Below are 13,575 nucleotides of genomic sequence, written 5' to 3' on the forward strand. Positions count from 1 at the left end.
TCAGCAGATCCTTCTATTCCATTCTCCTTCATCTACTTATTTGGATTCCTATTTGCCTCAGCCATTCCCTGTGGGAGGAAGAAAGTTCCACATTCTAATCATTCTCTTGAATTTCTCCTGCATTCCTCATTGGATTTATTATTGACAAGCTAATATTTTGGTGCTACCCTGCATAGTCTTTCCTAATTGTTGCAATCTCTCCATTTTCAATATCACCCTTATCAATGTTTTTTGCACTTCTCCAGTTCCCTTCTGTTCTTTTTCAATATGTTGATCTGAACAGTGCGCAGATCTCCATGTATGGTCTAAAAAAGATTCTTGACACGTTCAACATCACTGATCTCCTCTTTAATCCTATTCTCTAAAATGGACCCCAGTGTTGTTTGATTTTTTTATGAACTGTCCTTATTGAGTTGCCTTTTTTACTTTTAATGATTGCAGAATCTGTAGTTCTGCCCTTGCACAACTTGTAAGTATGTCCTTTGGTCCTCCCTAACCTCTTCAACTGAAATAATTTGTCCACATGAAGACATACTTTTGCTTCAAAGCTCCATCAAATCAGCCCTAAAGTGCGCGTTATCAATCCAATGGGACAAAATTTTGTGAATGCTGGAAATCTGATAGAAATTCAGAAAATGCTGGAAATCCTCAGGAAATATCTGCGGAGAAAGAAACAACTTCTCTACAGCCAGTGATATACCCAACCACACTATCCTCCTCCTACAACTCCTCTCTGTTGTCCAGTGAGTGGGAAAGCTGTGATCTTTGTGACTTTTCCTCTTCAGTTGTATACAGAGAACCTCCTGCAATGGTGAATCTTCCCACCGCCATCGCTCTGGTTCCTACCAAGGGTCAGTCTCTGCTTTTCAATTCGGTTCAGCCGCTCGGGGCTCGCGCTTCCTCACATTCCAACTCCCGAACGCTGGGAGCGAACCGCCGCTGCGTGCGGCAGAACTACAACCCCCGTCAGGCACCACGGCTGGCTTCCCCGAATCCATACTGCCGCTCCTCACTGCGCAGGCCCGGGGACAGATGCAGCATGGGTAGTGTAGTTCCGACCAGTTGAGAGTCTGTCTCGAAAGCGGCTGCGCAGAACTGGGCGAAGTATGGAGTCGATGAAATTCCGTCCCCTTGTATATAAATGGATGAACAGAGTGATTGATGTGTATGGGGCACAGATTTACTTTCTCTCTGATTGGCTGTGAGAGCCGTCAATCAGGGCGCTGAACTGTTTGATTGGAGCTGTGTGTTGGATATTGAGTGTGTTTATTGGAAGTATTTCCCATCTGATTTACAGGCTGAGTTTTGTTGATGGGTCATTGCTGAATATGAGAAGGTGAGGTGTAATTAACTGGGAGGGACAGAGAAACATTTATTGTAATGTATTTTAATGCCTTCTTTAAAGATTTTACCTGAAGGCCCCGGCCTTTCCCAAAAGCCTGGGCTTGGATTTGATAGTTTTGTCCAGTGCTGGGTCTGATGGCTGAATTTGGGATGTGCAGCCTGAGTGAGTGCAGTGTATCTAATTTCCCAGGATACCAGAACTCTTCAATCAATTAAACTGAAGCAATATTTTCCTTAGCTTCTAACATTTCCTGCCCACTGTTTTTTTTCTAATTGGGAAACGAGGGGAGAAATTTCCACCGAATTAACGTTTCTCCTGGGTGTTTTTTTATATATTGAAACAAACACTGTAAGGATAAAACTGGTCTTCACCACCACAATACAAACTCATAGTGAATTGATAGCACGTTTTAAGATCCGCTTGTCTTTTCCATTGCTCTCATAGTAGCTGGGCAGATGGACGTATGTGCAGAGGGAAAAAAAACTAGCCATGTTATCTGCTGCTGGTCACTATCCAGTGACCCTGCTGAAAACAGAAGGTGTATGACATTCAGACAAGAAAAAATTAAAAGACTTGTTTCTGATACCCACATGGGGAATAGCAGACTAGCACTCATTGTGGAACAGTCTCTAACTGAGGAGTTAGTCCTTTCAAAAAGGGAATTGGATGAAATCATGTTACCTTTTCCTGTTTTACAGAAGGATTGCACCGTACTACACCAGAGAATACAGAGTGAACAGACACTGCAGATAGATCCTGACTATCACCCAAGGAACAACTGCACAATCTTGGGGAGATATCCAGTCCCTTCACAGCATTGCTCAACACAGAGAAAGTTGGCAGTGAAACCATCACTTCGATGTTGGTCAGATAAGGGGAGCTTTGATATAGCTTCAGATCTGAAACGGGTCAATGGTGTGGAACTTTTCCGAATGTTTGGCTGTAGGCTATCGGTCAGCCTGGTGCTGGGTAGAAATGTGAGTGGACTCTGAGAGCTTCAATCATTCACTGAGTTTTGTAAACCACTGACTCATTCCTACAGGTGAGAGACTGTACATTTGTGAGGTACTTGAGGAGGGCTATACACCCTCCTAAAATCTCTGAGCAGAAGGTGAATCCGTTGTGCAACTGTTAACAGGAGGACAGCTACATGGCAGAGAAAGCTTTCAAGTGTGAACTATGCAACAAATCTTTCTCACGCTTATCATACTTTCGCCTCCATGAACGCAGTCACACAGGTGAGAAACCATTTATTTGTGAGGTGTGCGACAAATCATTCTCACATTTATCAAACCTCCGCTCACACCAACGTATTCACACTGGAGAGAAACCATTCACATGTGAAGTGTGTGACAAATCATTCTCGCAGTCATCAATCCTTCGCTCACACCAACGCATTCATACAAGGGAGAATCTTTATACTTGTGATGTGTGTGGAAAAGCCTTCACACAGTCATCGAACCTCTTGGTCCATCAGACAATCCACACGGGGAAGAAACCCTTCAAGTGTGAGGTTTGCAAGAAAGCTTTTGCAACATCTACAAGGCTTCTGACACACCGAAGGATTCACACTGGGGAGAAAACCTTCAGGTGTGAATTTTGTGAGATGTCTTTTATCCAATCCTCCGACCTCCTGACACACCAGAGGATTCACACAGGGGAGAAACCCTTCAAATGTGATGTGTGCAACAGAGCCTTCACACAGTCATCAACACTCATACAGCACCGACGTATTCACACTGGAGAGAAGCCTTTCAAATGTGAGGTGTGTGAGAAATCATTCTCACGCTCATCTCACTTTCGTGTACACCAACGCACTCACACAGGGGAGAAAACATTCACATGCGAAGTGTGTGACAAATCATTCTCACGGTCATCAACTCTCCATGAACACCAACGCCTTCATACAGGAGAGAAACCTTTCACATGTGAAGTGTGTAATAAGGACTTTGCACAGTTATCAGGCTTGTTAAATCATCGGCATATTCACACAGTGGAGCAGCCACTGAGACGTGAGGTGTGTGATTGAGTCTCATATATTCTGCAACACTCATAAAACACAGACACTTGCACATTGGAGAAAAGATATTTCCATGTGAGATGTGTCAAACTGTTCATAAGGTCAAAGTCGTCCTTCCTGATGCACCAGATTCACACAGGGGAGAAAACAATGAGTTTTAAGGTGTGTGAATGAGCCTTTGTACTTTAAGTGACACCTGTGCAATGCTGACTTGGTCACACTGGATGAAGATGTTCAATGTTAGCTATGTATGGAAGGCTTTGCACAATCACCAGATGCTTTGAATTAGTGACACATTCACATGGGAGAGGAACTATTCATTTGCGAGGTATACAACAAAGCCTTCACAATCTCGTCAAAGGTCCTGGTTCATCAGATGGGAGGAATGCTTGAAGTTTCAGATTATGATTAATTTCTCCGGACATCTTTAAGCCGTTTGGAACAGCAGGCAAACAACACTGGGGAGAAACTACATTGGTGAGTTGTGTGAAAAGATTTTCATGTATTCATTGTGTCATCCAACTTATCAATGGGAAAAACCATATCAGTGTGAGTTCTGTAATAAACCCTTCGTACAGTTGTTGGATCTTTTGGAACATCAACAAACTCACATGGGAGACCAACCCTGCCAGTGTGACATGTCAGGATTGTTTCGCCTACTCTTCCTCTCTCACCAAAGACTGGTATCTCCACATGGACTTGGCTCACCTGCTTTCTTTACACAGAGTTTTCTGTGTTGTTTACCCTCCCAGGCTCACACAGGGGAGCTGTCCTTCCAAAGCACTGTCTGTCTCATCAGTGTCTGTCTCCAACCTCTCCCACCATCAGTGTCACAGTGGTGTCACTGTGGATTTATGTTTGAGGAATTGTTCAAAATATTTTTTTCAGCATTAACAGATGGAATCATCATCCTTAAGAAGAGAAACATCATCCTGTGAATAAAGAGGATTTAGTACATTTGACCTCAGTCTATGACCTTGGTGATTTCATGTCACGATGATCAGAATAATGTTGGATCTCTCAGGATTTATTTTCCCACCACATGTTCTTTATCGTCTGGATTTCTCTTTAGGAATCAACCATAATTGGTAGAAGCGCTCTCGTTGTTTGGGAATTGAGTTAGATCTGTGGTGATTTCTCAGATTGGTTGTGAGCTGCTTTTGAAATTCCTCTCTTACTTTGGACTGTTTTAAGCCTGAGACATTGACCTTCTTCCTCTTGGATGTTTTGGTCTTGTGCTGTCTTGGTACTGAATGCCATAAACGAACCACTGCAGATATATATGATCTGTAGTTTGTAGACAACTGCATTGTTGTTGTCCACGTTGCACCAAATCGCTAAACCATCCTCAATCTCTTCAGTTCTGTATATAAAAAATCTTGGCCTGTCCTTGAATGTGGCCAAAACAAAATGCATCTGTCAACCCACATCTGGTCAGTCAAATAGCACTCCTCATGTATATATTAAAGTAGAGACTGGAATGTGTTGTGCAGCCACCTCTCCCAAAAGGTCTCCATTGACAAGGAGATCCAACACCAGATGAACTATGTCAGTTCAGCCATTGAGAGTGTTTGACCTCAGCAGTTTGGACTGCAGAGGTTCAAGAAGGTTTCTCACCAGCGACCTGTCAAAGGAATTTAATGATCAGTCCTGCTATGATGGCCAGGTATGCCACAGGGAATTATTAATAGATCTCCCCGTGGACTTCATAGAGTATGAACTGCCTTATTGAGCAAGCGAAGGCTTGTCAAATGGGAAATAGTCAGCGGGGGCTTTTAATCCTGTTACTGTAGTTGTAGGTCACGAGGCAGAGACTACCTGACTAAACTGCCTTTTCCTTTGGTGCACAACAGAAGGTGTTGGTGATAGGAATCTAGCATTTGACTGAATTACTACGAACACCAAATGGTTGCTTTGAACAGGAAGAAAGAAAATAAAGATAATTTTGGGATCAAGTGTATAGAAGGTGGTTATGAGAGAGTGATTTAATTAGATTGATCGCTACAAGAGCATTTTGGTGAATAGAGGGTCAAAGGTTTGGAAATGAGTCTTCATGTTCTAGGAAAGATGCTGATATTTTCCAACATTTTGTTATTTTAATTCATTTGAAGTTTGGTATAAGCTGAATATTCTGCTATTTTATCAATCTTGTGTGTAGATTTCATAGTCATACAGTCAGCACTGAAACAGGGCCTTCGGCCATCATGTCTATGCTGACCATCAAATGCCAATCTATACTCATCCCATTTACCACCATTTGGTCCATAGCTGCCTACGCCTTGGCAATTTAAGCCTCTAAACCACTTACTCACCTTAAACCAATGCCCTTTAGTTTGAGACAACTCTTCCATGGAAAAACGTTTTTTTCCGATCTACCCTATCTATGCCTCTCATAATTTTGTATGTCTCTTGGACACCCCAACCCTCAGCCTCCTCCACTCTAGGAAAACAAACACAGCCGATCCAGTCTCTTCTCAGAGCTGAAACTTTCTATCCCAAACAACATCCTGGTGAATCTCCTCTGCCCCCTCTCCAGTGCAATCATGTCCTTCTGATAGTGGGGTGACCAGAACGGCATAGATTAGTCCATCTATGGCCTAACCAATATTTTATAAAGTTATACCAAAACCTCCCTGATCCTATGAAGGGTAAGCATTTTGTATTTCTTTACCTCCCCATCCATTATGCTGCTACCTTCAGGAATCTATGGGCTTGTACACCAAGGTCCCTTTGCTCCTCAATACTACAAGGGACCAACTGTTTATTGTGTATTTCCTACTCTTATTAGACCTCCCGAAATGCATCATCTCACACATATCAGGATTAAGTTCCATCTGCCAATGCTGTGGCCAATTTATTAACTGATTAATGTCAATCCTCCTTGTTATCAACAACACCACCAATTTTCATGTAATCTATAAATTTACTAATTATACCTTCTACATTCACATTCAAGTCAGTAATGTATATAAGAAAAAGCAAGTGTCCCAGCACTGATTTCTGTGGTAGACTGTCACAGGCTTCAAATCACAAAAGCATCATCCTTTTTTTACTTCCATTAATAAGCCAGTTTTGGATCCAATTTGCCAATTTGCCTTGGTTTCCATGGGCCAATTTTCCATGTGAGACCTTGTCAAAGGCTTTACTGAAATCCATATTAACCACATCAATGCACCACTCTCATCAAGACATTTAATATCTTTTCAAAAACCCAAATAAATTAGACAGGATCTCTCACCAACAAATCTGTGCTAACCATCCTTGATCAATTCCTGCTTTTCCAACTGTTGAATAATCCTACCCCTCAGAATTTTTTCCAATCATTTTACTACGACTGACATTAGATTGACTGATCTGTACTTACCTGGCTTATCCCTGCTGCCCTTCTTGATTAAAGGTACCACATTAATTATCTTCTAGCCATCTGGTACTTCACCTGTAGCTAGTAGAGATTTAAGTATCTCCATCAGGGTTCCTGCAATCTCTTGCCTTGCTTCCTATGTTAGCCTGGGATTCATCTCATCAGGCTCTGAGGATTTATGCACCTTTGTGTCTGCTAAAAAATCAAATCCCTCCTCCTCATTAATCTTAAAATGCTCTAGTCCCAACTAAAATCTCCAACTACAATGTGTTTCTTCTGAGTGAATACAGATGAAAAATATTCATGAAATACCTCGCCCACGTCCACTGGCTCCATGCACAGATTACCCTTATGGTCACTTATGGGCTCTATTCATTCCCTATTCTTCCTCTTGCTCGTAATATACTTATAAAACGACTTGGAGTTTTCCTTAAATCTTACCTGCCATATTTATCAATCATATCTCATGGCCCTTGTCTGCCCTCATAATTTATTTTTTAAGCACACCCAACAATCTCTATACTCCTGAAAGGTCTTCCCTTTTTTATTGCTTCATACCTACCATATGCTTTCTTTTTTTATCAAACCTTTGATATCCCTTGACACCCAGGGTCCCCTGGACTTGCTGCCTCTGCCCTTCACTCTTAAGAGGAATATGTTCGTCCTGAACTCTCATTATTTCACTTTTAAAAGACTCCCAATTTACAAATATAGATTTACTTGCAAGTAGCTGCACCCAGTCTACATTTGCCAGATGCGGTCTAATGATATTGAACAAAGAACAAAACAGCCCGGGAAACAGGCCCTTCGGCCCAATGAGCCCGTGCCGCCATTTTAACATTCTGAGTCCCACCTCCACCCATGACCCTTGTCTATGCCTATGGCATTCCACATTGAGGGAAGACTAATTTAGGGACAATTTGTTACACCAATCAGCCTAATAGCACATCTTTGGGGTGTGGGAGGAAACCGGAGCACTCGGAGAAAACCCCCGCAAACACAGGGAGAATGCGCAAACTCCCACAGACACTGGCCCAAATCCATGTATCTGCACAGCAAACAGTGATAGCCACTGAGCTGTCATGTTGCCCAGCATCTGGTCCAGATTAAGCATACACTAACGACGTGAAGTACTAGGCTACTCTTGAAACAACCAAGAGCAGCCTTCGTACGACCCATCGCGTGTATGCCCCTTGTTGAACAACAAGGCGGACCAAAGCACCTGTGGATTAAAAGAGAAAAACATCAGTATCATCCACAACCTTATTCATTCCCAGAGACGTCCCAAGGCTCCTGATCCTTATTTAAAACAGTCTCCTGTATCCCTCCATCTCCATCCCACTCATGTGCCTGTCTAAGTAACTCTTAAACAACTCCAGCGTACCTGCCTCCACCACTTACTTGGCAGAGCATTCCATACCCCCACTACCCTCTGTGTGAAAAACCTCCCTCTAACATCCGAATTATACCTCGCCCCCCTCACCTTAAGCCCGTGGCCCCTCGTAATGTGTGTTTTCAACATAGGAAAAAGCTTACCACTGTTAACTCTATCTATACCCTTCATAATCTTATATACCTCTATTAGATCTCCCCTCAGTCGCCGTCTTTCAAGGGAAAACAGCCCCAATTTGCTCAATATTTCCTCATATCCCAGTCCTTCCATACCAGGCAGCATCCTGGTAAACCTCCTCAGCACTCTCTCCAGTGTCTCCACGTCTTTCCGGTAGTAAGGCGACCAGAACTGGACGCAGTACTCCAAATGCTGCCTAACCAATGTTCTATACAACTGCAACATTAGACTCCAGCTCTTATACTCTATACCCCTTCCTATAAAGGCTAACATACCATGAGCTTTCTTCGCAACCTTCTCCACTTGTACTGCCATCTTCAAAAACTTGTGCACTTGCACTCCCAGGTCCCTCTGCGTTTCTATACTCTTTATAGGTCTACCCTTTATCATATAAGTCCCCCCTACATTATTTCTGCCAAAATGCATCACCTCACATTTATCAGGATTAAACTCCATTTGCCATTTATCTGCCCAATATACCAGCCTATCTATATCCCGTTGTATTGCCTGAGACTGCTCCTCACTGCCCGCCAATCCAGCCATCTTAGTGTCATCTGCAAATTTGCTGATCACACCACTTTACTCCCTCTTCCAAGTCATTTATGTATATTACAAATAGAAGAGGTCCCAGTATTGAGCCCTGTGGCACACCACAAGGGACAGACCTCCAGCTAGAAAAGGACCCTTCCACTACTATTCTCTGTCTCCGCTTACCAAGTCAGTTATCAATCCATCTAGATACCTGGCCTTGTATCCCATGAGCCTTAACCTTTTCAACCAACCTACCATGAGGGACTTTGTCAAATGCCTTACTGAAATCCATATAGACAACATCAACGGCTCGTCCTTCGTCGACCGTTTTTGTCACCTCCTCAAAAAATTCTACCAGGTTCGTAAGGCAAGACTTCCCCTTTACAAAGCTATGCTGCGTATCCCTAATCAGATCGCAACACTGATTAAATGCTCATACATCCTATCCCGAAGAATCCTCTCCATCAACTTGCCTACCACTGATGTCAAACTCATCGGCCTATAGTTACCAGGGTTATCCCTCCTACCCTTTTTAAACAACGGTACCACATTTGCTATCCTCCAGTCCTCTGGGACCTCACCTGTGTCCAAAGAAGAGACAAAGATTTGCGTTAAAGGCCCAGCAATTTCATCTCTCGCCTCCCTAAGCAGCCTAGGATAAATGCCATCAGGCCCCAGAGATTTATCAGTTTTAATGCTACCTAAAAGCCCTAACACCTCCTCCCTCATAATGGATAGTTCCTTCAACTGGTCTACAGCTCCCTCCACGACAGTACCAGACATCAAGCCCGTCTCCTTCGTGAATAGCGATGCAAAGCATTCATTCAGGATCTCCCCCATTCCCTCAGACTCTAAGCACAGTTCCCCTCCTCTGTCCCTGAGAGGACCGATTTTTCCTCTAACCACCCTTTTGTTCCTGACATAGGAATAAAACGCCTTTGGATTTTCCTTAATCCTGTCTGCCAAAGCCATTTCATGCCCCCTTTTTGCCCTTCTAACTCCCCGTTTGACTCCCTCCTACTCTCTCTGTATTCCTCCAATGCTTTCTCCATTCCCAGTTGCTTAGACCTAACATACGCCTCTTGTGTCTCCCTGACCAAGTCCTCAGTATCCCTAGTAATCCACGGCTCTCTAATCCTACCTTTCCCATCCTTCCTCCTAACTGGCACATGTCTTTCCTGCAACCATTTCAGTTTTCCCTTGAAAGACTCCCACATGCCAAATGTGGACTTGCCCTCAAACAGCCTACCCCAGTCTGTATCCCTAAGTTCCTGCCTAATCCGGCTGTAACTAGCCTTCCCCCAATTTAGCACCCTCTCCTTGGGACAGCACTCATCTTTTTCCATTAATATCCTAAAGTAGACAGAGTTGTGGTCACTGTTAGCCACATGTTCACCTACTGCAACCTCAACCACCTGACCTGGCTCATTACCCAGAACTAAATCCAGTATAGCCCCCTCTCTAGTTGGGCTATCTACATACTGCTCCAAGGACCCTTCCAGTACACATCTTATGAATTCCTCCCCGTCCAAACCCCCAGCTCTAGGCACCTTTCAATCCACCCCTGGGAGATTAAAATCAGCCTTATTCAGTTCAGACGGTTGAATTTTGGACTATCCTTATCCCTTTCCAATATGACTTTGAAACTTTCAAAGTTATGGCCACTAACCCCAAAAAGCTCCCACTGACACTTCGAACACTTTCCTGGCTTCGATCCCTTGGATTAGATCTAGCACTGCCCCATCCCTAGTAGGACTACCTGTGTACTGGCACAAAAAATTCTCTTGGATGCACTTTAAAAATTCCACCACATCTAATCCTTTCACACTAATTATGACAGTTGAAATCCCCTACTGTTATAATCCTGTTCTTCTCACTCCTCTCAGTGACTTGCCTACATATCTGGTCCTCTATCTTCTGACTGTTGGTAGTCCTGTCGTATAATCCCAGCAAAGTGATCATTTTTTTTAATTCCTAAACTCCACCCATATGGCCCCATTTGAAATGCCTTCTAAGACATCTTCCCTCATCACTGCAATGATAGTTTCTTTTATCAATAATGCTCTTCTCTCTTATATCCCCCCACCCCGTATCATGTTTAAATCTTTTGTACTCTGGAATGTTCAGACGCCACTCCTGCCCTTTTTTCAACTATGTCTCAGTGACAATAACAATATCATATTTTCATGTGCTGATCAATGCTCTTAAGTTCATTTGCTTTTCTAGACAGGCTCCTTGCATTAAAAAGGGTGCAATTTAGCTTTGCAGTCCTCCCATGTATCTTATCATGCCCATGCCTTCTCTGCCTGCAGGACAGATCTAGTTTTCCTCGACTGAATTGTTGACTGAACCTTGTTCCCAACTGTAATACCAAATAAATTTAAATGCAATTCCTAATAAATCTACTTTTTTTCACTTTCTGATTGGTCAGGATGGTTTGTTCCTATTCATCGAAACACTCAGGAGCCTACAGTAAGTGTCCTGTACACAATACATTGGTCAGTGTCACTGTGAGTTGAGACACTTTCTCCAACAATGGGTTCATAATTTCCAGTTCACAGGAAGCATAACATTTCCCTAAGAGTGGCTTGTATTTTTGTATCAATTTTCACAAACACAAGATGTCTGAAAGCACTTCACATTCTGATATGGGAAACAAAGGGTTTATATAATTAATATGAGTTAGAAAGTAATACTAACGATAGTTGACTTTCTCACTGTATTTTCTTCCACCATAAATCTTAGTCTACGCATCCTGCTATTGGTTTTCTACGTATGGAGATTAAGTTACTGCAGCTGACAAGCCCAAGCTGTGTTTGTACTTTGTAGTGAGTCTGCTTCCCTGTGAGATTACTGTTTATCGGGGACACATTAGGCCATGAGGAGACAAAAGACACTCAGTCATGGGGCTAACTGAAGCTGTCATTCTGAGAGATTCTGCAGCTCTGAATAGTTCCCCCCTGAGTTTGTAATAAATTATACTTTTCTCTGACCAACTGCAGATCCCCAGTGGCATTTGTCCCACAACACACCAATGAAGAGCTATTTGAAGTGTAATCACTGTGATAATGTTAAACAAGACTACACAAAAAAAGCTCCCATAAATAAGAACATAAGAAATAGGAGCATGAGTAGGCCATCCAGCCCTTCGAGGCTGCCCCGCCATTCAATAAGATCATGGCTGATCTGTCGTGGCTCAGTTCCACTTTCCCGCCCTCTCCCCATAATCCTTAATCCCCTTGCCTATCAAAAACCTATCAACCCGCATCTTAAATATATTTAGCGAGGCAGCGTCCACCACTTCAATGGGCAGAGAATTCCAGAGATTCACCACCCTTTGAGTGAAGAATTTCCTCCTCAACTCTGTTCTAAACCGCCCCCCCTTTATCTTGAGGCTGTGCCCTCTAGCCCTACTGTCCTTTCTGAGCGGGAAGAGCCTCTCCACCTCTATCCTATCCATCCCATTCATCATATGTCTCAATGAGATCTCCCCTCATTCTTCTAAACTCTAACGAGTACAAGCCTAGTTTATTCAGCCTCTCCTCATAGTTCAACCCCCTCAACTCTGGTATCAGCCTAGTAAACCTCCTCTGCACTCCCTCCAAGGCCAAGATATCCTTGCGTAAGTGCGGCGACCAAAACTGCACACAGTACTCCAGCTGCAGCCTCACCAGTGCCCTATACAGTTGCAGCAAGACCTCCCTAAATGGCAATGTGTTGGTGCTGCAGCTGTGAAAACTGGTAAAGTCCCTGGTTTTAGAAGTGTAACTGTGTGCTTTCGGCTAACATGGGTCGACTCCAGGAGTGAGGAGCAACATACAGACACGATACTGATAGAGGATCCCCACATGGAGCAAAAACCCCAAACATCCTAAATTTCACTGACTCAAATGGAACCACAGAACTGCCTGAAATTCTCAGTGAAGCTGGTCTGCAGTGGATCCTCACACTATTCGATGCACTGTGTCTGGAGGACTCCTTATTTATCTGGGTCCTACTCCCAAACACTACCTCCAATGACATTAAAATCAGTAATTCAGGAGTGACTGAGACCGTGAATCTTGATCCTGATCCAGGTGTGTGTGAGACCCAGGTTAATTCCACACTCCAGGTACAGTTTAGATGGAGCCTGACTCTATCTAATATTTGTTGTACCTTCTCTGTGAGTCATGGTAAGAAGTCTCACAACACTAGGTTAAAGTTCAACAGGTTTATTTGGTAGCACAAGCCACAACTTTCAGAGCTATTCCTTCAACGGGTGAATGGGAGTTATGTTCACAAACAGGGCATATGAAGACACAAATTCAATTTACAAGATAATGGTTGGAATGTGTGGTCGGTGCAGGCTTGGAGGGCCGAAGGGCCTGTTCCTGTGTGTAATTTGCTTTGTTCTTATTTCCCTGAGCGGAGAGTATTTCAACCACTATCTTGTAAGGCTCGCATTCCAACCATTATCTTGTAAATTGAGTTTGTGTCTTTATATGTCCTGTTTGTGAACACGACTCCCATCATCTGATGAAGGAACAGCTCCAAACGTGGCTTGTGCTACCAAATAAACCTGTTGGACTCTAATCTGGTGTTGTGACACTTCTTTCTGTGCTTACCCGAGTCCAATGCCAGCATCTCCACATCAGTGTTTGATGGGACAGTGTCAACATGAAGAAGTTATTCCATTCCCATTTCAAATTTGGAGAAGTTATTCCTTCAAGTTCATATCCATTTGCTTTTTAAATGTGATAACGATTTTT

General features: G+C 43.2%; 2 protein-coding genes across 3 annotated transcripts in view; one reads left to right on the forward strand and one right to left on the reverse strand.

Moving 5' to 3' along the window:
• Positions 1 to 13,575, reverse strand: part of LOC145348041 (uncharacterized) — a 56,107-nt gene that overhangs the window by 5,245 nt on the left and 37,287 nt on the right. The window lies entirely within an intron of this gene.
• LOC145348053 (uncharacterized) lies at positions 1,279 to 11,246 on the forward strand. The gene is made up of 2 exons (XM_080196178.1): positions 1,279 to 1,336; positions 2,044 to 11,246. The coding sequence occupies exon 2, from the start codon at positions 2,496 to 2,498 to the stop codon at positions 3,372 to 3,374; it is 879 nt and encodes a 292-aa protein (XP_080052304.1). The 5' UTR covers positions 1,279 to 1,336; positions 2,044 to 2,495; the 3' UTR covers positions 3,375 to 11,246.

The sequence above is a fragment of the Carcharhinus amblyrhynchos genome, chromosome 9 (assembly GCF_965287045.1).
Source record: "Carcharhinus amblyrhynchos chromosome 9, sCarAmb.v2.hapA, whole genome shotgun sequence".
Classification (NCBI taxonomy): Eukaryota; Metazoa; Chordata; class Chondrichthyes; order Carcharhiniformes; family Carcharhinidae; genus Carcharhinus; species Carcharhinus amblyrhynchos.